This window comes from Corvus hawaiiensis, chromosome 4 (genome assembly GCF_020740725.1).
Source record: "Corvus hawaiiensis isolate bCorHaw1 chromosome 4, bCorHaw1.pri.cur, whole genome shotgun sequence".
NCBI lineage: Eukaryota > Metazoa > Chordata > Aves > Passeriformes > Corvidae > Corvus > Corvus hawaiiensis.
This window is the reverse complement of record NC_063216.1, coordinates 28,569,562-28,592,124: the sequence shown is the minus strand read 5'-3', so window position 1 is coordinate 28,592,124 and position 22,563 is coordinate 28,569,562. Positions and strand designations below refer to the sequence as shown.

The window sequence follows — 22,563 nt, the reverse complement described above, 5'->3', positions numbered from 1 at the left end:
TTGAGTCCCCCCATCTGTCCTGTGGCCACCTTCTCCTCACCCACTGCTGGAACCTGTGCCCTGGGCACCCCAGGGCCACTCAGTGCAGGGGAAAAACATTCCCCTAGGACCTGTGAGGGCGTCACCAATCTGGGAATACCCTAAGTGTGCTGGGGGAGCCCTCACGGGAGAGGTAGCATGAGTGAGGGATGGAGCGCTAGAGGTGGCCAGGGCTTAGCTGATTAGCTTTATTAATAGACATTAAACCCTGGCTGTGAGTGCTGCCAAGCCCCCGCAGCCCCCCTGCTGCCCTGCTGCTGAGGGGCTCCAGGGGTTTACAGCCCAGGCCTTTCCCTCCCCAAAACATCAGCTGGGCTGAGCCCCAGCCCCCTCCCTGGAAATAAAATTTTCCCCCACGTGTGGCCAGAGACTGGCTCCTCCGCAGCGCCTGCCAGACCTCCTTCTGTGAGTCAGCCACTGGGGAGGTTGTTTTGGAGGGGGGGTTATTGAGCTGCCAGGGGTGGGCAGGATCTGGTAGTTTGAGTCATGGCTGGCGGTGGTTCCTCGGCTGCTCCTCCTTGTCTTACTTCTCTGCTGGGCACATGCCCTGCACAACCGCGCCAGCACTTCTCCATTGTGGCTAGCAGTTGAGGAAGCTTCAAAAGCAGCACCTTCACCTATTTTGCCCCTTACTGAAGCACGGGCACACGGTCTCCTCCTCCACTGCCCCCCTCCCCAGCACCCAACACCCCCCACCCTCACCCCGCTTCCTCCTGTCTTGGTCCCTCCGACCGAACCTACCCCCGCCAGCCTGCCCTGCTCTGCTGGGGAAAACGCGAGGAGCCCCTGGGCAGCGGGATTACCGGGGGATTCGGGCTGTGGCAGGCAGCCACCTCGTCCCCATTGGCTGGAAAAGCCTCTTAAAAGTGGAGAAGTGCTTTCTGCCCGCTCAGCACCCGCTGGTCTCTGCCGACCTGAAACCATAAGCAGCTCCTGACCCACATCCACACTGGGAGTGCCGTGGGGCACTGCTTGCACCCACAGTAGGCAAGGGGGTACCCCACACAGGGTGTTCCCCCAGATCTGCCACGGACAGCTTTGCTGGGCATCGCTGGAACTGGAGGAAAGCAGGCTGAGACGGGAATTAGCTGTCTTGTGAGGACATAGCTGCTCCAAAGGAAGGAGCGGAGCACAAGAGACTGCTCGACAGGTACTGGATTCCTGCAGGCATTGTCCTGTGCCCACCATGGGGAGAAGATCCAGGAGGACCATCTAACCAGGCACCCTCATCCAGAGCCGGGAAGTGCCAGCCAGTGGGAGAAGGAAGCACTGCTGACAGATCTGCTCAACCCTTGGAAGCTCAGTTTGTGCTCGGGAGGTCATCACTTCATTGCACAGGTCAGTGGTGTGGAGGGGTGCTTGCATCCTTGCTCCAGCAGCCGATAGGACAGTCCATCCTGGGCCTGCACTCATTTAATTCTCTAACAAATGCTTTCCCAGGGGGTTGTCTGTGGGTTGGAGAGGCCAGTGGCATGAATCATGGCCCTTGCACTTAAAAAAATAGACCTCCCACCTCATCTGTATGGTGTGAAGAGCATTTATGTGGACTCTCCCGGGTGCAACTTGGGGATTTTCTGGGCATTATCCAGCACTAGTTGCACTGTGCTCTGCATGTGTCCAGGGACTGGCAGCCACAACTGAACCTGCTGTGGTCTTCACCCTTCCAACCTGGGCTTGTGCCTCCTGGTGTCAGTGCAAGTCTTCTCCTTGCAGCCACCTGCAGCAAGCTCTGTGGCAGTGCCTGCCCTGGCCCACCTTCCTGTGATGCACAGGAAAGGGCAGGTGCCCATGCTGATGAGCTTTTAGGTGCATGTGAACTCACACACAGTGTTTTTGCCTGTGAACAAAGCTCCTTAACTGAGGAGAAAATGCTAGTGAGCTGTGGAGTGTGCAAAGGCAGGTGCAGGGTGTGTGGTGTGAGCAGACAGGCAGCAGAGGTGTGCCATAGCATATTGGCCTTGGAGGCATCTCCATAGGTGAGCTCCTCTGGTGCAGCCCATCATTTTCATCTAGCTGCAGGCAGGTAAAAGTGCTTTCATGCTTTGCTGTACAGTTCTGCAGCACTGAGCAAGTGCTCCTGCAGAGGTGCCTCCCAGCTCCAAACTCAAATAAGTATTCATGAATATTTGTCTAACATGCTCTTCAAAAGCAGATGCCATGGACTCATTGTTGAGAGGCAAAGCTACAGAAATCTCTGAAGAGCATGCCACAGACAGACAAATATTTTCTTGCTAGGATGCTGGCAGAGAGTGGCAGGGTTCAGGGAAAGATGGATCGCAATGGCTTTATTAATTCATTTAATTTGTGGTGCAGGATGAGCTCAAGAAAAGCCAGGTTGGGAGAGGGGCTTGGATAAAAGGTCTCAGGCTCTGCTTGGTGGCAGCCACTCTTACTTGAAGTAGCTACGTGCAGCAGATGGTGCAGCAGTGGAGCACCAGCACTGATGGAGAAATCACTGTGCTTTGGCAGCCAGTCACCTTTTGTGCAGCTGGGTCTGGCTTGTCAGTCAGCTGGAGCTGGGAGAGGAACAGTGGGCAAAATGGCAGAAGCTGAGTGAGGCTGTTGAGTCTGTCTGTCAGGGTGCCAGTGATCCAGAAAGCACCAGGAAGGGTGAGATGGGGGAGGTATGGATAGCTGGAGAGCGTATAATTATTCTTTTCTAGCCCCCTGTTTTCAGTTCTTGTGTCTGTCCCTTGCCACAGCCCCTGAGACCTGGGCTGGGAGGGAGAGGTTAGAGGAGCCTGTGCCAGCCCCTGTGGTTCAGCCCAAGAGCTGCTAGGAAATGGCCATCCAGGACAGTTGCCCCAACCCATGCTCAGAGCCAGATTCTGCTCCCTTCTTTTGTGGCTCACAGCATCCTGAAAGTTTGGGGAACTCTGCTGCAGGGACCCATCGTGGTGGCTGGCATCTGAGTGCTGCACTGAGTAACCCCTCTGTGTTTTCAGGAGCGGAGGCCCCCTGGAGAGGGGAAGGAGGGGTACAGCAGAGGGTGGTGGAGGGGGTAGGACCACTCTTGCCAAGTAAAGGCCCTCTGCCTGGGGTCTGCCCCAGCTTGTGCCATCCACACTCCTGTCTAAAGGATTTGCACTTCCTTGACATGCAGAGCAACAGCAGCTACGGGAGTCAGCTCAACTCACTCCCTTTGCTTGGGGAACACCAAGAACAGGGACTTCCTTGAGAAATGCACCCAGATCCAAAACTCCCAGGTTCTAGCTATGTGTGTCACATCCATAAGACAGTCCCTGTCCCTTCAGCAGTCTGTAGTCCATATGTGACTCCTGGCATTTCCCACAACTGCTGGTGCCAAGAGATGGGGACACTGCTGCCATCTTGCAGTCCTTCAGCCAAGGGAGCTGGGCAGGAGAGAGGACCCATGTTAGGAGTGTGCTGCCAGCAAGATGGTGATAGGAGACAAACTGGACCCAAAAAAGCCCAGCTCAGGCATGGAGAATGCCTGTCTAATCTACTTGGGGGCATCTATAGTCTAGGTCCAGTGATGGCTTTGCAGACGGGTGTGAAAATAAGCCTGGCTGACCAAGAAACTGTGGCCAATGGTGCTGGAAGGGGCAGAGACCTGGTACCTAAGGGAGAAATGAAAAACATACCCATAGCAGCCAGCTGGAGCAAAATTCCTGGGCAGCTTAAAGCCCTGAGAGCAACTCACAAGACATCCCCTCTAATTCCCTCCTTCTTCCCACTTAGGCTTTGTTCCGGCCCCTCTGTGTATGTACGGAGCCCTAATCTCTCTGGCATGCAAATAACCACCCGTTTTTTGTGCTCTCCCCCTTCACCTATTTCGGAAATGTGGCCCCTGATGGCGGGGAGGGGAGAGAGAAGGAGAGTGCCATGCACTGGGGCCTCCCAGAGGAAAGCACAGAGGGCTTAATGGATCTCCTTGCCTCACTGCTGGAGGTTTCTGTGGCAAGGCAGGTCCTGGAGGGCTCCCCGCTGGAGCAGACCAGCATGGGAGAGGCTCAAAGGCAGATTTTAGGAAGCAAAAAGGGTTCATGTTGCTGGCCTTTGGTTCACACCATCTGTAGGCAGGGTTGGATATGAAGCAAGGGGGATGTTGCAGATCATGATGCTGCATCAGATGCCGCACTCCAGGCTCAGCTGGGAGCCGTGACACTGCTCAGCTGTGTTCAGCCAGGGGTTATGGAGCTCTGGGCTGCCCTAAGCTCAGGGGAAGTGTCCCACCTCTGCCCAGCTGAGGCATGACCTCACAACCAAAAGCAATCCCATCTTGCCTGGCAGGATCACAGTACAAAGAGCAGATGTGATCCCCCAATGAGCCTCTCAGAGCTTGAAGATGGTGGGCATGGCGAGAAACCTTGTAGTAAATGTTTGCTGCTCTGCTTTTCTCTTCTCTTCTTGCAGCATCAGCAGATTTTCTCCTTCTCTGCTGCCCTACTTCCTCCTGGCCTGCCTTTCCATTCCTAGGCTAGAAGATGGGGAGACCTGACCCAGAGGAAGGGCAACTCCCAGCTCCTGTGAAGCCCCCGGATGGTGGCTGGGGCTGGATCGTGCTCCTTGGCTGCTTTGTGATCACCGGCTTCTCCTATGCCTTCCCAAAAGCCGTCAGTGTCTACTTCAAGGAGCTCATGAAAGATTTCCACGTGGGCTACAGTGACACAGCCTGGATCTCCTCCATCATGCTGGCCATGCTCTATGGGACAGGTGATGCTTGGACACACTTCCCTCTCCCCAGCTCGCACCTTTCCCACTCTGCCATAGGCCCTGGCCATGTCCCATGGGCTCTTCTCATGCTCACTGGCCTGGTCATGAATCACGATGCAGAATACAATTGTCCTACCACTTCTCTTCTGGAAGTGTGCTGCGTCTCATATCCCTGTTTCCTCTGCCCCAGGAGACCTCAGGGGTCACCCCACGTACATCCCAGACAGCTGATACAGGGTTTGCTCCCACTCCTCAAGTGCTGTTCCTATCACACCAAGCACCAGGGAATAGGGGTCCAAGGGCAGGGCAGAGCAGAAGTCTCCACACCACAGCCTCTCACCCTTGGCCAGGCCCAACAGATGTATATCTAAGCAGCCAAGTAGTGAGTTCCATCATTACTGTTGCATCTTCCCTGAGTGCCCTGCCTGGGCTGCCTGCCCCTTCCCAGTTGTCCTGTCTCCTTCTGGTCTCCTACTCTGTCTCTTCTGCTTCCTCCTAGGACCAGTATGCAGCATCATGGTGAACCAGTTTGGCTGCCGGCCCGTGATGCTCATTGGCGGGCTGCTAGCTTCTGCTGGGATGATCCTGGCATCTTTTACCACCAATATCATTGAGCTTTATCTGACAGCTGGTGTGCTGACAGGTGAGAGCCCTGGGATTTGGGGAGGCAACACAGACTTACCTGGGAAAGAGCCAAGACCATGTTGAATTTCCCTTTAGCACTGCCATGTCTAGTATCAGGTCTCCCTCACGTATTTGCACATGCTATGGGAAGCATCTAGTCCTGAACGCTGCACCTGTGAGGGATGCATCTGCTGGATCTAAACAGCCAGGGCCTGTGGTTGCGAGGCAGAAGAAACCGAAGTGGTGCTCAGTGATCATGGCAACTCTGGTAGGTGACATCAGTACACAGTGGCAGGGGAGAGAGGCAGAATTCCTGTGTAAGGCTCAGGTCCTGCCTAAACATGGGCACAATAACCTGATTCAAACACGCTTCAGGTGGACAGGCTGGTTTAGCCCATCCTCTGCAGGGGCAACCCACCAACATGAAGGCACAGAGGCTTGTGAGGAACACATTCATCCCATCATGGGACTTCAGGACTAGGACAGTCTGAGGGGACTTGTTGCAAGCCACATCTCATGTTCTTGCACTCACTTCCATGTAGGTCTGGGTATGGCGTTGAACTTCCAGCCCTCACTGATCATGCTGGGCACCTACTTTGACAAGCGTCGGCCTCTCGCCAATGGACTGGCTGCTGCTGGGAGCCCTGTCTTCCTTTCCTCCCTCTCTCCACTGGGGCAAGTGCTGCTGGAGAAGTTTGGTTGGCGAGGAGGGTTCCTTATCATGGGGGGCCTTCTGCTTAACTGCTGCACTTGTGGGGCAGTCATGAGACCCCTGGATATGGGCATGAAGCGGAAGATGGGGAAAGCTCAGGACAAATATGAAGCCAAGGAGATGCTGCCCATAGGAGGGAAATCAGAGGAGGGAATCAGCACCACTGATGGAACCAAGAAAGGCAAGAAAGCCAAGAAGAAGCCCAAGAAAGGAAAGAAGCTTCTGGATTTTAGTATCTTCTCCAACCGAGGGTTTATCATTTACACTATTTCAAAGTTCATCCTGGTCTTGGGTCTCTTCGTGCCCCCCATATTGCTGGTCAACTATGCCAAGGACACAGGCGTACCAGACACAGAGGCCGCGTTCTTGCTCTCCATCATTGGTTTCATAGACATCTTTGCCCGCCCTGCCTGTGGCATGGTGGCAGGGCTGAAGTGGGTCCGCCCTCACGTGGCATATCTGTTCAGCTTCTCCATGCTCTTCAACGGCTTGACAGACATCTGCAGTGCCAGGGCTAGCAACTACACGGGGCTGGTCATCTTCTGCGTCTTCTTCGGCATCTCCTACGGCATGGTGGGGGCGCTGCAGTTCGAGGTGCTGATGGCCATCGTTGGCTCCCAGAAGTTCTCCAGCGCCATCGGGCTGGTCCTGCTTATTGAGGCTTTCGCCGTGCTCATCGGCCCACCCTCTGCAGGTAGGTGTCTTGCTATAGGGGATTCGTTTGGCTGCCATTCCACAGTATTGCAGGTGTCGGGCATGGACACAGCACTTGAAGAAAGACCCTATTTCCCAAATTTAAATTCGCTCTAGAAGCCAAGAGCTGATCTCTGCCTTCACTATGAGTGTTGCAGAGAATCATGTTAAGGATAGGGTCAGGCACATGCTGCAGGCAAACCTTTGAGAGTCTTCATTAGGACAAAGCGTCTTTCAATTTCTCCTTGGTGTCCATGGCCTTTTGATTGGCACTGCGAATAGCGATCTCAATTTGCGCTGATCCCAATCCCAAGGCACAGGTGTTTTGCTGTCAGTCAAGTCAAAACACTTTGTACAGCCCCCTGAGGCATTTGCTGTTAATTTTTCTAAGAGGATTAAGATGCTCACAGCTTTTCAGCCAGTCTAGTGTAGGTCACAGTCCCTGGTGAGGTCCATACCCCACAAACAGTGCATAAAAACAGGCTGTTGAATGGAGGTTGGCGTAGATTAATACTAAGTGTTTGATCACATCTGAGAATGCCAAATCATGCCAAAGGCTTATTTCCAAACAAAGTGCAGTTTCCTGATTTGCAAGGAAGAGTCAGGGACAAGACCATGGAAAATCCCCAGGCAGGAACCACTCTTGTTTCTTGCACCCCTTCCTTCAGCTGTAAAACAGGGGCTAAAGTGAAGACCTCGGTGTGAATGGTCTTTTCCCCAGCACAAACCACCAGTTATGAGTAAAACTCGCCCTCAGCAACTCCAACCAGTTCTCAAGTAAAATTTGGCGGCCAAGAGAAGACCCTCTTAAATGCTAACAATAATGCATGTCTCACTTTATAAACCGTGGGGCAGTCGGCAGTCCCAGGCCAGGGAAGGTCAAGAAATACATGTCTTGGAGGCAGCTGCAGAGAGATGAGGGAGAGAGGGATTTAAGAGCGCCTTGCCCCAAGGAGCAAGGCACACCAGTGGATGCTAACAAGGGACATCCCTCAGCCCTCCTGCCTCAGTTCAGCTGTGCCTTGGTGCTGTGTGCACATACAATGGCACACAGACAGTGCTGGGTCACTGAAGAGTGGTGTTGGGTGCAGCCAAGTCGTGTTGGGGGCACCTTCCTCACTGCTCTAGGACTCCCCTGGTGCAGGAAGCTTGAGCGCTCTGACAATCCTGATGGCTCGGACTTGGGGAGAACAGTGCTCAGCTGGGAGAAGGGGGTTGAACAAAGTGGCTTTGTTTGGTGTAATCCTCCTGAGCTGCTTCCCGCTCCGTGGGGCCGAGGGGGTTTGGCACAGGATAAGCTGCACACACACACACGCACACGCACGCGCACTAGTGCACGCAGGCTCCTCGCTCGCCACCCGGCTTGGCTGAATGGGCGCATTCACCTGCGCAGGAATTCACCACGTGCCTCCCATGACTGCTCTGGGAGGCACCACAGCGTGTCCTGGGGCCAGTTTCAGGGCATGTACTGTACCACAGCAGGGACTGGGGGTCACCTGCGTTCGGGAGCACACGAGACTGAGATGAAGAGTGCGGCTCCATGGCTACATCCTGACTGCAGCAAGGCAGCTGTTCATGCTCCCCAGCACCAAGGACTGGCAACTCTCCCTCCATTGCCAGTCCCAGTGGATTCAGAAAATAGATTGAGAAAATCTCTGGCACAGAAATCATCAGGTGTGGGCCAACCAAAGGGATTTCTCTGCCAAAGAGAAATCTGTTCTTCCTTTCAGAATGTTTTCCTGACATACTAGCATAAGAAATAGCAATGCCTCTCAAATTTTTTTTCTGAGACTGGCCAAGTCAACTCATGAGAGGCTTTTCCCACCTTGGCAAGTAGAAGATGGCCCAGCATGGAGTGAAACGATAACATCAGGGTGTCACAATTATTTAAGCTTGTCCAAACAAGGGAAAACACCAACCATGCACTGTTACCATACTTTGCCTGGAAATACAGTGTGGCTCTTTCCCAGTGTGATATTGAGATATTCAGGCTTCTTGCTCTTCCCTTGAGGAATGGGTCCTCAGCATGTGCTGCCCACCTGAGCTGGGCTGTCCATGCAGGAGTGCATAGGCTGAATTTAGCCATCTCGTTTCTTCTCCAACCATCTCATTTCTTCTCCAACCATCAGGCCGCCTGGTTGATGCTCTCAAGAACTATGAGGTGATCTTCTACCTGGCGGGCTCAGAGGTTGTGCTCTCTGCTCTCTTCCTGGGTGTTGCCAGCTACTGCTGCCTGAACCGAGGGAAGAAGGAGCCTCCCCCAGAGAACAACCCCACTGCTGGAGGTGGGAGTGACACCGAGGAAGCAGAATCCGACGTGCAGGAAGCTGAGGAGCACAGCAGCAACAACCACCAGCCGGCCCACAGCACTGACAATGCCATGGTGGCAGCCAACGAGGAGGCCAACCATGTGGCAGATGAGCAGAGTGGGGAGGGAGGTGGCTGTCCCACAGGGGATGGGGAGGTGGTGGCACGAGACGGCTGCAACGCTGACCAGATGGTGGAGAGGGACAGTTTTTAGCCAGGGCAGAGAACAGGGATGTATAAAACCGGCCTTGTTTGCAAGCAGCTCAGCATGGGAGGGTAGGTGGGATGCGGGGAGGAGAAAGCTGGGACAAAGGCAGACGTAAGAAATAAGAGGGAGAGGTATAAGAATAGCTGGTCCTTATGTACATATGTCCACATACCCACCCAGTGATACGTCTACTTGCATCCTGCACCCATGCTGGTACAACACAGGCTCAGATCAGCCCGAACACCAAAAAGAAAAAAATAATAATCTTCTTTCCTCATTTTCAAACCAGCCTTGGAGAAAGTCTTCCAAAGAGGATGCCAAGGACTCCCCTTTTCCTTCTGCATTGTCACAATACAGAACACAAACAATTAGAGACTCTTCGTAATCAGATCTGGTACGCTCTGTTCTGGTGTCAGTGTTTCCTTCACCCCACTTCAGTCTCGCTGGCAGCAGGTTTAGGAGGTGGTATAACTCCCAGCTACCACCTGGCCACCTCCAGGGGCCACCACCATGGGGTAGACACCAGGCTCTCTGCAATAACTCCCTGGGGCACTGCCAGACCAGGAGGCCACCAGCTCTGACCACCTCTGCCTGGCACATCTTTTGTGGATGGTAAAGCTGGGGCAGTGACACCTGATGCTGCTTTCCCAAGTAGGGAAGTGCTGTGTTAGAAGCTGCTGCTGAGCTACACAAAGAAGACACCTAAGAAAGGCTAATGCCATTAGGTGTGCAGCCACAATACGGAGCCTCGCTGACAGGAATAGCACCAAGCCAGCTTTATCTAGGCTCAAGTGAGTCCCGTTGACACGTGAAGGGAACAACTTGGCCCCTGTGGGGGTGGGGGTTTCAGGTAAATAACCATGTTCCAGGTGATTATCCACTGAGCAGGAATGGCACCAGATGTGCCTGTGTTTTCCTCTTAAATAGAGAAAACCTCCTTACATAAAGGAATCAAAGGTAAGGCAAAAGGACAAGCCCCAGACCCTGAGTGCTGCTAACAAGGGTGTTGGAGCACGTGGTAAGGCAGGCATGACCCCCTCACCCCCTGCTGCAGTGATGGATTTCTAGATTCAGAGAGGACAACCTTCCCTGGCATGCTTAAACCACTTCTAATCTGCTTTAGGACTGGATCTTTTATAAACACCCCTGGCCAAAGCTCTTTCTTCCGGTTTCCTGAACTGCTTCACCTCAGAGACCCTGGGGGAACCTGTGACTATAACAAGGGATCAAAAACTAAGCAGAGGGCTACAGGGAAGGCAGCTCGTGGGGTCACCAAAAGATGTGTTTTGTTCCAGACCAGACTGACTACAAATTAGTGGGTAGTTGGTAGAGCCTGCAGGACTTATAAAGCCATTTAAACACAGCAGGGGAGTGAGGACATGAAGGAAAGGCTTTCATTCTAGATGCTCCCAAACAAAAATGACAGTAAATGATGAGCAAAATAAAGCTGTTGAAGAATGTCAGTTTAAGAAGAGACAGAAGACTGGAGGGGAGAAGGTAAACCCCATAAGGTTGTACTCTGTCCCACCATTGCTAACACCACTGTTAGATCTGATTTTGAGCCAGTCATAGCAGTGACTGTGGACTTTTTCCTATTCAAACTCACTTAGAAACATCCCAAATGAGACTAACCCCCATAAAAAATCCCAGATGCAAAGATCTGGGAGAAGGAGAGCAGCAGCAAGGGTGCTGGGGCCCTGCAGGCATTCATCCAGTGCTCTCAAAGCTTGTTCTCCCTCCCCACAAGGTAAGATTGCTGTTTCTGCTCAACCAAGTTGCTCTGCAGCTCTTTCCCCAGTAACCCCAGGCTGGGTTATCTTTATTCACTAGTATGCCCTCCAAGAAGGAGCTCACAACTTCCCAGAGGTCCAAGATCCACAGCATGAATACAGCTGCCCTTGCCAGCCAGGCAGGTCACTAGAACAAGGTCCCCTCTGTTTCCTTGTCACAAGTCAACATTTCCCACTAAGCCTCCCGCTCTTAAATTTTTATCACAAAAGCAAATAGAAGCCCTTAGGGTATGAGATCTCACTACAGAGAGTGCTGCAAGATTCCCAGACCTCTTCCTAAAAACACCCAGCTATGCTGCCCTACACTTTTCCTTGCTGGCTTTCAGGCAAGCTCCACTGAAGCGTTTTCAGTTCCTCTCAACTGCTCCGTGTTTTGGCACAACAAACAGCTCTGAAAGAGGATCAGGGACTTAATCAGCCGAAGCTTGTGATGCAACAGCTGAGCTGTGTGGAGAAGCTGGCCCTGAAGGCATGCAGGGATGCCACCTTGGCAGGACTGAGGCACCTGGGGGCCTTTAAAAGGCTGGTGTTCCCCTGGGAAGCTAAGATGCAGAGAAGCACCCAGTATTACTGGGTGACTGGCCTTGCTACAGCATTTATAACCCTCTCCCTCTGGAAATGTGCTGCACTGACCACCACAGCTTGGTATAGAGATTATGCACCAGTATGAGAAGAAAGAAAATGGCCAGCACATGACACCCATCTTCCCAACATTATAATTTAAGATTAAAACCAATGGAAGATCAGCAAACAAATCTCTTATAGGAAAGGCATGAAGGACATGAAATGAAATGTCACGTATTTATTACAGACAATGGTCACTACATCAGAGTCTGTTTAAATTCTCCAGAGCAGCTTCACCATGGATGGCTTTTTCCCAGGCACCCATGGAGATGAAGAAGCTCCAAAAAAACAATCAAAGAGAAACACAAATTAGAAAAAAAAAATCATAAATTAATGCCCTTAAATAACTTCTCCCACGACCACTAGAATGTAATGACAGAAGTCAAAACCCCTGCCCCAAGAAGCACACCACTCCTGGCAGTTGTGCTGCCCACTAACAAAGTGCCATCTGCATCTGGGATTAGCCCACAGGGATGGAAGGAGGAGAAGAGAAAAGCAAGGAGGAAAGAAGTAGTCTCACATACCTCAGCTTTCCTTTTCCCCCTTTCCTTGTGCTAGGGAATGGGAGGATAGCTACTGCTGCTGGCTGACCCAGAGGCAGCACAAAATAGTTGTGCAGAGAGGAGAGCACACTAGTCATTCTTTACACTAAAAAAATCCCAAAGTCTCTGCCTAAAGAGCATGTCTTCCTTTCTCCACGAGGCTTTGTGTCTCCTTTCTAGTTTAAAGATGGGGTCTTTCCATCACGGTTCTAAGGTGGAGCCTCAGAAGGAGCTTGAAGACAGCAAATAGTGATGCTAGCACTTTCCCACAGCACAAGGGGAGGACGGAAGGGGGCTGTTCTCACCATCTCTAATCACCTCCAAACCCTTAACCAGATTCCATATGCCCCAGGGGAGCGGTGCTGCCCATGTGCTCAGCAGAGTCCTGTCTGCACAGAGGCACACGGCAGTGTGGGAGCGGCTTTTCCTCCCCGCACCTCAGTACCCAGGCTGGGTAGCAGAAGTCTCTAGGGGCAAAAAGAATATCCAGGCAAACAAGCAAAGGAAAAGAGAGGAAAGCAGAGGCTGGTCCCAATCCAACCAGCTACCCCCACCCAAAGCAGAGGAGGAATCCCAGGCTGGACACACAGAGAAATCACGGAGGATGAATTGCCATGTGAAATACGTGTTTTCCCAACAGTCTGCAAAGTCCTTCCTCTGGCCATGCTGGCACACTCAGGCATCATCAATGAGCTTCTCTCCATTTGCATCCTCCTTCCCACTACCCTCTCTCTCACTTTCTCCTTCTTCTTCTGCCCCATCTGTGTATGTGTCCTTCTGCCCATAGCTGAGAGTGGTGCGGGCAAGGTCCACCTCGATGGGAAAGACATCGGCATCCCGGAGCACGGCATAGCAGTCGTCATAGTACTTGGACATGGTGGAGACAAAACGCTGGAGCTGGAACACGATGTCCTGCACTGTAGGGGAGACATGTTGGGGGAAAAAAGTGTGAAAATTCCCTTCCCAAACAGTGTGAAGGCTGTGATCAAGCCTCCCTTACCAGCACTAGATACAATCTCCTACACACTAATCCCTTTTGGCCCCTCAGGGCTGATGTCTCGGGCACAGCCACAAAGGATTTCTTCAGCAAAGAAGAACTGAGCTGAGGCAAAAGAGGAACACAAAGGGCAAAGCCATGTCTGCTGAACTCAGCAGTGGCACTCACCATGTTTCTGGTCCAGGAGCTCTATTTTCTCTAGCACATCCTTCCTCATCTTGGCAAAGCGCATGCGAGCCTCCTGACGGCAGCGCAGGATCAGGCGGTACTCGTAGTTCCCAGTGCTGACCCGGTAGAGGGGCTCACCCAGAGCCTGCCAAAACACATGGCACCATTTTAGAGACTTCCACAACAGTGCTTGTACACAGAGTCTGCCTACCAGTGTGGACTCACAATGACCTTGGGTTATTACAGATCTCTCAGGCTCATGGGGACTGCTGTCAGGAGCAGGGACCATGAGGAACACTGAACCATGTCAGAAACTGGCAGTCAGTGGGGCCACTCTGAAGGCCAAACACACACCAACCATGGTAAAGAAAAGCATCTCTACTAAGCAAATACAAAAGCACAGGCACCTTTCAGCCCAGCATGGAGGGGTGGCATGGCTTCTTACCTGGACTAGGAAGACAGGCATTAAGAACAAACAAGTTTATATCAAGCACACAAAAAAATCTGCCCTCCTCTGCAAGGTCTGCCCTGTATGGATTGAATAATGAATTCTGTATCTACGCAGGGAATCCTCTGGTATCTACAACCATCCAGACACAATGTTGGAAACCAGCAGGGAGGGACCTATACATTGTCCTGCTAAACAGTCTGGAAAGGGGTTAGGTCTGTCAGCAACAAAGCATCCTCCCCTTGCACCTGTAAGCACAACACACAGAAAAATCTGTGCTATGGACTACGGCTCGCTAACACATGCTGCCCGTGCCAAAACCCAAAGATGTCACTCTGCTGGGCATGACTGGGGTTCTTTCCTTCCCACTTAGAAGGAAACACATAATGAAAGCTTGTGTTAGGAGCTTGATTCCTTCCTGGCACTGGGGAACTAGGCATTCCAAAAAATCAAATGCCTGCTCTGAGACTGATACCTAGGATAAAAAAAAGATGTTACTTTCATGCAGGGAAACTGGAATTTATGGGATACCTTTAGCTATTTTAAATAGACCTGTTAAGGATTAAAGTCCTAAAATTCTAAACTATAAACCCCCTATTGTTAAGAGAGATCCTTTAATGAATTTTCTTCACTTATAAATGCAGTTTCACATGCATTTTGCTGCAGAGAAGCTAAATCTCCATTTCTCAGAAACAAGTCCAGAATTAATGATAAGCTGTACACTACACACAAATGGAATCTGTGAAGATAACACCTTAATCCTCCTTACATAACCTAATAGTACTTAAACACTGAGAAAGACAACCACTGAGCAAACAAGCTGCAGTGCTTCCCAGGTAGCGTTTAAGGATCCCCTATTTCTAATACATTAAGAACAAATGTATGTAATTCCTTAGGATGCATTCACTAGTTTGGCTGCTGACAGGCTCAGGAGTGCTTTTGCAATTGTGCTGATACTCACAATGCAGCTGTACTCTTCATCATCCATCTCTTTGACTTTCAGGCAGTAAGACTTTGCAGAAATAAAGATAATTATAAAAAAAAAAAGGGCAAAAGAAGAAGGAAATATTAAAAATTAGAAACAACTTCATCATCATCCATACCCATGAGGTTGTACCATTCCAAGCCTTCCTTCAGTGGTAGAGACTCTGAAGAAAGCACAGTGGGAAAAATCCTGTGTTCATCTACTCTTTGGGAAAAGACAGTACAAGAAAAGTATGAGATGGGAATGAATAAAGAGGGAAAGAAAAAGATTAATTGCAGGAAGGATTTATGTAGGAAGAGATGCTGCCATATTGCCTTGCCTTAGGGCTGCAGCTCCAAATACTTCTCTCAATGTGTAAAAAGAAACAGATTCCTACAGTTACAGAACAGGTGCACTTAGCAACCTTACCCTTTTTGGGTAGAAAACAAGGGGTGAGTGGAATGAAGGAGATAAAAAAAAGGCAAGGTCTAAATTAAAGCAAATATGACTTGACAGTTGTTTACTTTGGCTAAAGACAGAGTGTCCAAAATTACCTGAAAAATATGGACTGGGGAGCTTTTTAGAGGAGTTCAACAGCCTAAGGTGCAGAGGAACTCTTTACAAATAAATCAGGAAATAATTTGGGTCATGTGGGAAATAAGTCATCTGGGTACTGTGAGATCTTTCTTACCAGTGAGAAGTGTTTGGTTAAGAGCAGGTGTCTGAATCTGAGTAATCTGGCAGTAAACAAAGAACTGAAAAATCCAGTGCATTCTCTCATGGAAGGATGGATATGTGATCATACAGGCTACATGTGACTTTCAGGATGATTCTATGAAACTTAGTTGCAACCAGCACTTAGGGGGGGAAAAAAAAAAAGAAAAAAGCAAGCAGCTCACCAAATATTCAAACTTGACATCCAGGTATTTTTTGATAGTCAGCCTTGTGTCAGGAATGGCTTTATTCAGATACGTATTCAAGTCAGTGAGCATCTGCAAGGGAAACACCATGTTGCTGAATTAAGACTAAAAAGCATGAGTACAATTCAAGTGCAACCTTCTACCCAGCACAGGTCATGAGGCTGCCTCGAGTTAACTCTTTTTTGCACTACAGCATATTTGAAAGAAAATGTCTGATCATGCCTCAGAATGGTTAGAGCCCCCATTACTGTCACTGGCAAGTGGTTCCAGTGTTAGAAAAGTTTGCCTCACTTCTAGCCTGGATTCATCGCCTTTTGACTCATTTTATTTCCAGCTGGTCCTGGAAACAGCTCTCCCCAATTCAAAGTTCCATGACCCAGCATCATTGATCCAACATGGCACTGAAAGTGATGCCCAAACCAACACGTAATCCTCTCTTTGCTAAACTAAGTGCACACACCCCCCGGAGACTCTCACTCAAGTATACTGATTGAAATCCTTACATTGTTCCTGGGCTGCTTATCTAAGCTCTTTTAGTGCCGCAACACAGTTATGGGTACCAGTATCAGGTACTACACTGATCAGACTACTCCCTCATCCCCAAAAGAAAAGGAGAGGAATATATTCATGTGCAGAAGTCATAGGGACAAGATTGCTATATTCATTATGTTACCACTCAGGTTCTTTTCATTATTAAGAGAATTCCCAGAAGGAAAGCAGACAAGGATCATTCTTCCCACAATGAATGAACTTTTAAGACCACATCTTTAAAGACAGGCCTTTCTAGATTCCCCTCTTCTCCAAACCCTTTACTCCTATGGTTAAATTCCTTACCGGCTTAATTGTTTTCAGAAGGTGAATCCCAAACTTCTCAATGCTGCGATGGGCATCAGCAAATTTCACAAAGGCTTCACTGGCAGCTGGTTGTGGTTCCCGTACACCAATGACAGAGAAAACATCTCCAAATGCTGCATGAGCAGAACAACAGAGACAGATGAATAAAGAGGTGAACGCTGAGAAAAATCTTGTCTCTAATATTAGAAGTCCCTCCCATAACCTTACAATTAGCTGGGGGTTGATGCTACATATTCCCTAAAGACCAGAGTTTGGCAGGGCACTTCCCCAATGTCTCATGTGAAAGACAGGGCCTGTGTCAGCACCACGACTGGTAATGCAGGAGAGCAGCCCTTCCCAGCTCATTTCTGCAACCCTTAGTTTTCTTAGAGTGAAGGAATCACACACCTAAGTACTGACAAAAACTCCTGAAACTGGAGGTCAAAGGTTTGTGCTCCCTTTGCTCAAGATTCTTTACCTCTGTGTGTCTGAGATAGCTCAAAGAAAGCCCTGAGAAGATTCTTGGTGTGCTCTGTCAAGCCTGTGATGGAAGCCAGAAAAACATTTAAGTCACTTCACTGAAACATAATGGAGGCATCCTTCTCTCCCATCTGGTGTCTGATGGAATATCAAGTTTACCTTTGTATAACTCTGCAGTCCTCTCCAGCTCCTCTAATCTCTTCACGAGTCCATCTAAATAGAAACAAGAATCAGAATACAGAATTATAACAGTCACATTCAGGACATGGTTAAGACCTGATTGGGTGGAAAAATACCAGTTTCATATGTTTGGTTCCAATTTCCCTCAGCCCTTAATGCCTGTCCTGTGATACATGGGAAGCCTTTAAAATTACTGCAAACTTATAGTGTGGGATCACCACCTATTGACATTCACTAAGCTGGTCCCTGCTTTAAATTAATCTGACCTGAGATAACATTTAAATGGCCACAAGGACAGGCTATATCACTCAGGAAGGGCAGACACAATCACAACAGCAAGGCAGAGCAGAAGGAAAGAATGTGGACCATGCAAGCAACAATAAAATTAGGCAAAGTAAGAGTAAGTGTTCCATTAGGAAAATGTCCTCCTGGACAATACTTACCATTGCAAAGTATGGCTCGGCTTAACCCCAGGGCATCCGCTGTCCCCGAGCTCATGTTCTCTACCAGGCGGTGCTTTACCTTCTTCAACACTAAAGGCCAAAAGAGAGTTACAAACCAGCATCAGGGTGACTTCTGTGGGCATGAAAAGCTCACCAGCATGTTTCACTGGTTTTCCAGGCACTGGGTGAACTGCACTTAACTCAGTATTAAGGCAGCAAGTAGAAAGAGAATACCACAGAAACAGAGCACTCTGGCCCAGCCATGCTTAACACATCTTCTAACTTGCCTATCTGTTCTGCTCTCACATCCTAAACACTTCAATCAATAGAGCACCTGCAATTCTTTTGGAAGACTGTCCCAATGAATCCCTTTGCTATAAGCAAAGCACCTATCTTGATATTTGGAACTAAGCTTTGGTTATGCTATCTGCTGTATTACTTCAGCTGAAGTCAGGAGATGAGGCTGAAAGACAATCAGGATTTAATGCTCAGAGTTGTCCCTTTCCCTGCTTTTACCTTTTGAATCCTAATTAAACCCTTTCGTCACCTCTTGATGGAATTTCTGTCTTCAGTGGTCATACCCTTTAAATTACTAGAGACATCTAAGTCCTCTTTGGAACCAGATGACTCAGTCACCCTTATTTACAGGCAGACTTGCCTGCAGATCCCAAGAACTGAAGCCGCAGTGTTCTGGAAAATACCATATTCTCATCACACTTCTGTTCTCCCAGAAATCCATCTCACTATTCATGATTTTCCAGAACTCCTGTCAATTTATTAGCACCATAATCACCACGAAAAGAAATGACAGCACAGAGAATGGACACATTTTGCTGGAAAGTGAGAAAGGCAGATCATATAAAGGAAACAGCAGTGTAGACTTAGTTCAAAACCAGACACTTTATTTTAGCAATAAAGGCTCTCCTCTCTCCCATAAAATTTATGTTTGTACAAAACTCAGTGTAGGTAGGTATTTCGTCACTGTTCTCCAGGCTTAGAAATCACCACCAATGCCTTTCAATTGACACATTTCTGTGTACATCTAAAAACAGGTCAGCATAACTTACATGTATTAAAAATAAATTAATTAAATTATTATGTAGTTGAGATTCATCATCCATGCTAAACACAGCACAGAAAAACAAGCCTCCCACAACAACAGTTAAGTCTTGATTTAACTTTCAAGACTATTTCAAGAAGTCAGGGAAGGATTTTTTTTAAACCTGTAACTCTCTTTGACAGTATCCATTTGAAAACGACTGAGTTGAAGAGCAAGAAAGGAGACAGAATTTTACTTTGGTTTTAGCTGGGACCAATCTTTCACCCCTCCACATCATTTTAACACTCTAGGGAGAAAGAAACCAGTCTTACCAATATCCAAAGACTTGCCCTGCTTTGGGTCAGCCTGAAGCTTGTTGTAGTGTATTGTCACTTCTCCCTGCAGAAAGAGCAAACCCAAAACTGCTGTGCTGGAAGCAGGCAGCAGCAGCTCCCTTTACCCAAGGACAATAAGCTGCCAACTACAACCCAAAAGCTCCAGTGGCCCCCTCCTACCTCTCACCTTTACCATCTGTATCATCTTGGCCACCTCCACCTTGGTCTTCCCTTTGACGGACTTCCCGTTGACTCCTGTGATTTCATCCCCAGCTGCCACGGTGCCATCTAAGGCTGCTGGAGTGTTATCGAACACCTAAGACAGAGCACAGGCAGCCTGGAATCAGGAGGAAGGTCAATGCAGAGCTAAAGAGCACAAACCAAACTACTGCATTCCTCCTATTTAATTCACTTTTACTTTGCCCGTGGTGTGGCTGCAGTTTTCCCCCTCTCCAAACCAAAAGGTGGGCTGATCATCTTGTTTCTTCAGGAAGTTCTTGCCCCTGGGAATGTGCCTCCTCACATACAGGACTTCCTGATGTTGAGAGTGTCACACTGTTCCCCTGTGAATTCTAACGTGCTCTCCAAGGAGGATAATTCCAGAAGTCTTAATTTAATTCTTCCACACCTACTAGGTACTAGAGTAAGGAAATCTTTCACTGAAAAATGAGATGTCATCTCCCACTTTGAGAAAAACAAGCACCATAGGGCTCTCTCTCCACAGTTCCCATCTCTCAGGCCAACACTGCTTTAAAAAGATGTTTTCTTTTTTCTCCCCTGGTGCCCACCTGGACAATGTAGAGACAGGGGCAGTACTGTGCTCCTCCCCCAATGCTGATCCCAATCAGGTTCTGAGAGTCCTTCTTCAGGGTCACTGTCCCAGGTACAGTGGGGATGCCCCTACAAAGAGAAAGGAATAACTGAACGCGTAGGCAGAGCTTGTGTATGAAATAACTCCAGTATCTGAGTCAGTACAAATGGAAGACATCATGGGCACTGCACATCTGAATTCATTCCTTCACCTCTGCCACAGAGTCTATCAGGACGGGCCAGGAGGGAGACGTTCTATGCTATCTTTTTCTTGGGATTGCATGCAAGGATTAGAGGTGGAAGAGACACGCTCATCCATTGCTAGGCACTGAAGAAACACTATCACGCTTTAGTGTTTCATCTGCACTTAGTGCTGGAGTCAGAGGACAACTTGCACAGCATAAATGTGATGCAAATCAAGTGCTCTGTTAAATGCAGGGCAGTCACTGCAGAGCAACACAAACATTCACCTTTGCTCACCAGCACAGTGATACCTCATTCCCAGTCTCCAGAGGGAGCAAGAAATCAGCACTGAACAGGAAGTCTGATGTTCAGCACACAGTGTCAGGCACAGGTAAATTTATCAACTCTCATTAGGTCTTGGCTGCAAAGCCTACTTCTATTGTTAGAAACACCAGGAAGAGACAAGTGAAATACTCACAGCTTATCTTCTTCAATATCATAGTCCAAATCTGCAAACATTGTTTTGGTTAAGTGGCGTCCGTTTGTCTGAAGCTACTTATTCCAAACTCCCTGGGAAGAAAGAATAGAACAGACCAAGTAAATGAATGACTGCAATAGAGAAACACAGAGAACCAACCTGTCACCCTTATCAATCTCCTTTTTCTTTTTTTGAACGCCACATCGCGGTCTCTGCTCTTATATCAAAGATGAAAAACGTGTCAAGTGTCCCTGGTTCTGTGCTCCGCATGCGACACGAGAAAGCCCTCGAGTTTGAATGCTGCACGTTCCAAAGCCAAGACTGACACACGTGCAGCATTTCCAGAGCACAGAACAAAACGTGGTCCCTTGCGGAAGCTGCTTCTTCCCACGCTCGACCTGCACCACGGCTGCTAAAGACACTTCGCTTTATCCCCGGCAGCACTGCCCATCTCCACGCTCCTGACTTCACAGCAAGCCACGGCACCTTTTGACGCTCACCGCCTGCCTCGGGAGGCCGTGTTTAAGCTTTTCACCGCAAGCCTCATTATTTCCCCATGCACAACCCCCCTTTCCACTTAATCTCGGGCAGTAATTAGCTGGCACGCTGGGGTTCCGCTCGCCCTTCGGCAGCACCGCGGCGGTGGTCGCCTCCGCCACACCCGACCCTGCAGGAGCAGGGCTCCAGGGACAGCTCACCGTGCCCATCCCCGGACGCGGGGCCGGGCAGGGGCTGCGGGCAGTGCCCGGCCGGGGAGGGGCTGCGGGCAGTGTCCGGCCGGGGAGGGGGCGAGCGCAGCCCCCGCCCGGCGGGGCCGTCCCCGGGGCAGCCGCGGGGGGGCGTCCCTGAGGGGCCCCCAGGCTCACCGGAAGCGGCCGCGCGGCGCCGTCAGCCCCCGCCGGACACGTCACCGCCGGCGCCGCCCGGAAGCGCCCGCCCGAGCCCCGCCCCCCGCGGCCGCCGCGTTGCCATGGGGACGGGCACTCGCTGTCAGCGGCGGGGCGCGGCGGGACGGGCCCCGCGCAAACACCCGGCACAAACACCCGGCACAAACACCCCGGCACAAACACCCCGGCACAAACACCCCGGCACAAACACCCGGCACAAACACCCGGCACAAACACCCCGGCACAAACACCCGGCACGAACACCCGGCACAAACACCCCGGCACAAACACCCGGCACAAACACCCGGCACAAACACCCGGCACAAAAACCCCGGCACGAACACCCGGCACAAACACCCGGCACAAAAACCCCGGCACGAACACCCGGCACGAACACCCGGCACAAACACCCCGGCACGAACACCCGGCACAAACACCCGGCACAAACACCCCGGCACAAACACCCGGCACAAACACCCGGCACAAACACCCCGGCACAAACACCCGGCACAAAAACCCCGGCACGAACACCCGGCACGAACACCCGGCACGAACACCCGGCACAAACACCCGACACAAACACCGCGGCACAAACATCCGGCACAAAAACCCCGGCACGAACACCCGGCACAAACACCCCGGCACAAACACCCGGCACAAACACCCGGCACAAAAACCCCGGCACAAACACCCCGGCACAAACACCTCGCACAAAAACCCCGGCACAAACACCCCGGCACAAACACCCCGGCACAAACACCCGGCACAAAAACCCCGGCACAAACACCGCGGCACAAACACCTCGCACAAAAACCCCGGCACAAACACCCGGCACAAACACCCCGCACAAAAACCCCGGCACAAACACCCCGGCACAAACACCCCGCACAAAAACCCCGGCACAAACACCCGGCACAAACACCCGGCACAAAAACCCCGGCACGAACACCCGGCACAAACACCCGGCACAAACACCCGGCAGAAAAACCCCGGCACAAACACCCGGCACAAACACCGCGGCACAAACACCCGGCACAAACACCCGGCACAAAAACCCCGGCACGAACACCCGGCACGAACACCCCGGCACAAACACCCGGCACAAACACCGCGGCACAAACACCGCGGCACAAACACCCGGCACAAAAACCCCGGCACAAACACCCCGGCACAAACACCGC

At 50.5% G+C, this 22,563-nt stretch overlaps 2 protein-coding genes across 6 annotated transcripts; one reads left to right on the top strand and one right to left on the bottom strand.

The window, feature by feature from the left end:
- The first annotated feature begins 755 nt into the window (after positions 1-755).
- Positions 756-9,650, top strand: SLC16A8 (solute carrier family 16 member 8). Of its 2 annotated transcripts, none has more exons than XM_048301289.1 (5): positions 756-1,377; positions 4,480-4,716; positions 5,216-5,359; positions 5,883-6,746; positions 8,875-9,650. In XM_048301289.1, exons 2-5 carry the CDS (start codon positions 4,488-4,490, stop codon positions 9,264-9,266), a joined length of 1,629 nt encoding a protein of 542 aa, XP_048157246.1. In that variant the 5' UTR covers positions 756-1,377; positions 4,480-4,487; the 3' UTR covers positions 9,267-9,650. The 2 variants fall into 2 exon arrangements, with proteins under 2 accessions (XP_048157246.1, XP_048157245.1); XM_048301288.1 differs by having other exon boundaries at positions 762-1,377; positions 4,417-4,716.
- Positions 9,651-11,837: 2,187 nt separating this feature from the next.
- On the bottom strand, positions 11,838-21,414 carry PICK1 (protein interacting with PRKCA 1). Of its 4 annotated transcripts, none has more exons than XM_048301290.1 (13): positions 21,362-21,414; positions 20,496-20,587; positions 19,813-19,924; positions 19,212-19,340; positions 19,022-19,088; positions 17,651-17,740; positions 17,187-17,240; positions 17,026-17,088; positions 16,548-16,681; positions 15,693-15,785; positions 14,791-14,841; positions 13,382-13,526; positions 11,838-13,133 (listed from the first exon to the last, which is right to left on the bottom strand). In XM_048301290.1, exons 2-13 carry the CDS (start codon positions 20,534-20,536, stop codon positions 12,892-12,894), a joined length of 1,221 nt encoding a protein of 406 aa, XP_048157247.1. In that variant the 5' UTR covers positions 20,537-20,587; positions 21,362-21,414; the 3' UTR covers positions 11,838-12,891. The 4 variants fall into 4 exon arrangements, with proteins under 4 accessions (XP_048157247.1, XP_048157248.1, XP_048157250.1 ...); XM_048301291.1 differs by lacking the exon at positions 21,362-21,414 and adding an exon at positions 21,194-21,303; XM_048301293.1 differs by lacking the exon at positions 21,362-21,414 and adding an exon at positions 20,996-21,124.
- Between the last annotated feature and the right edge of the window lie 1,149 nt (positions 21,415-22,563).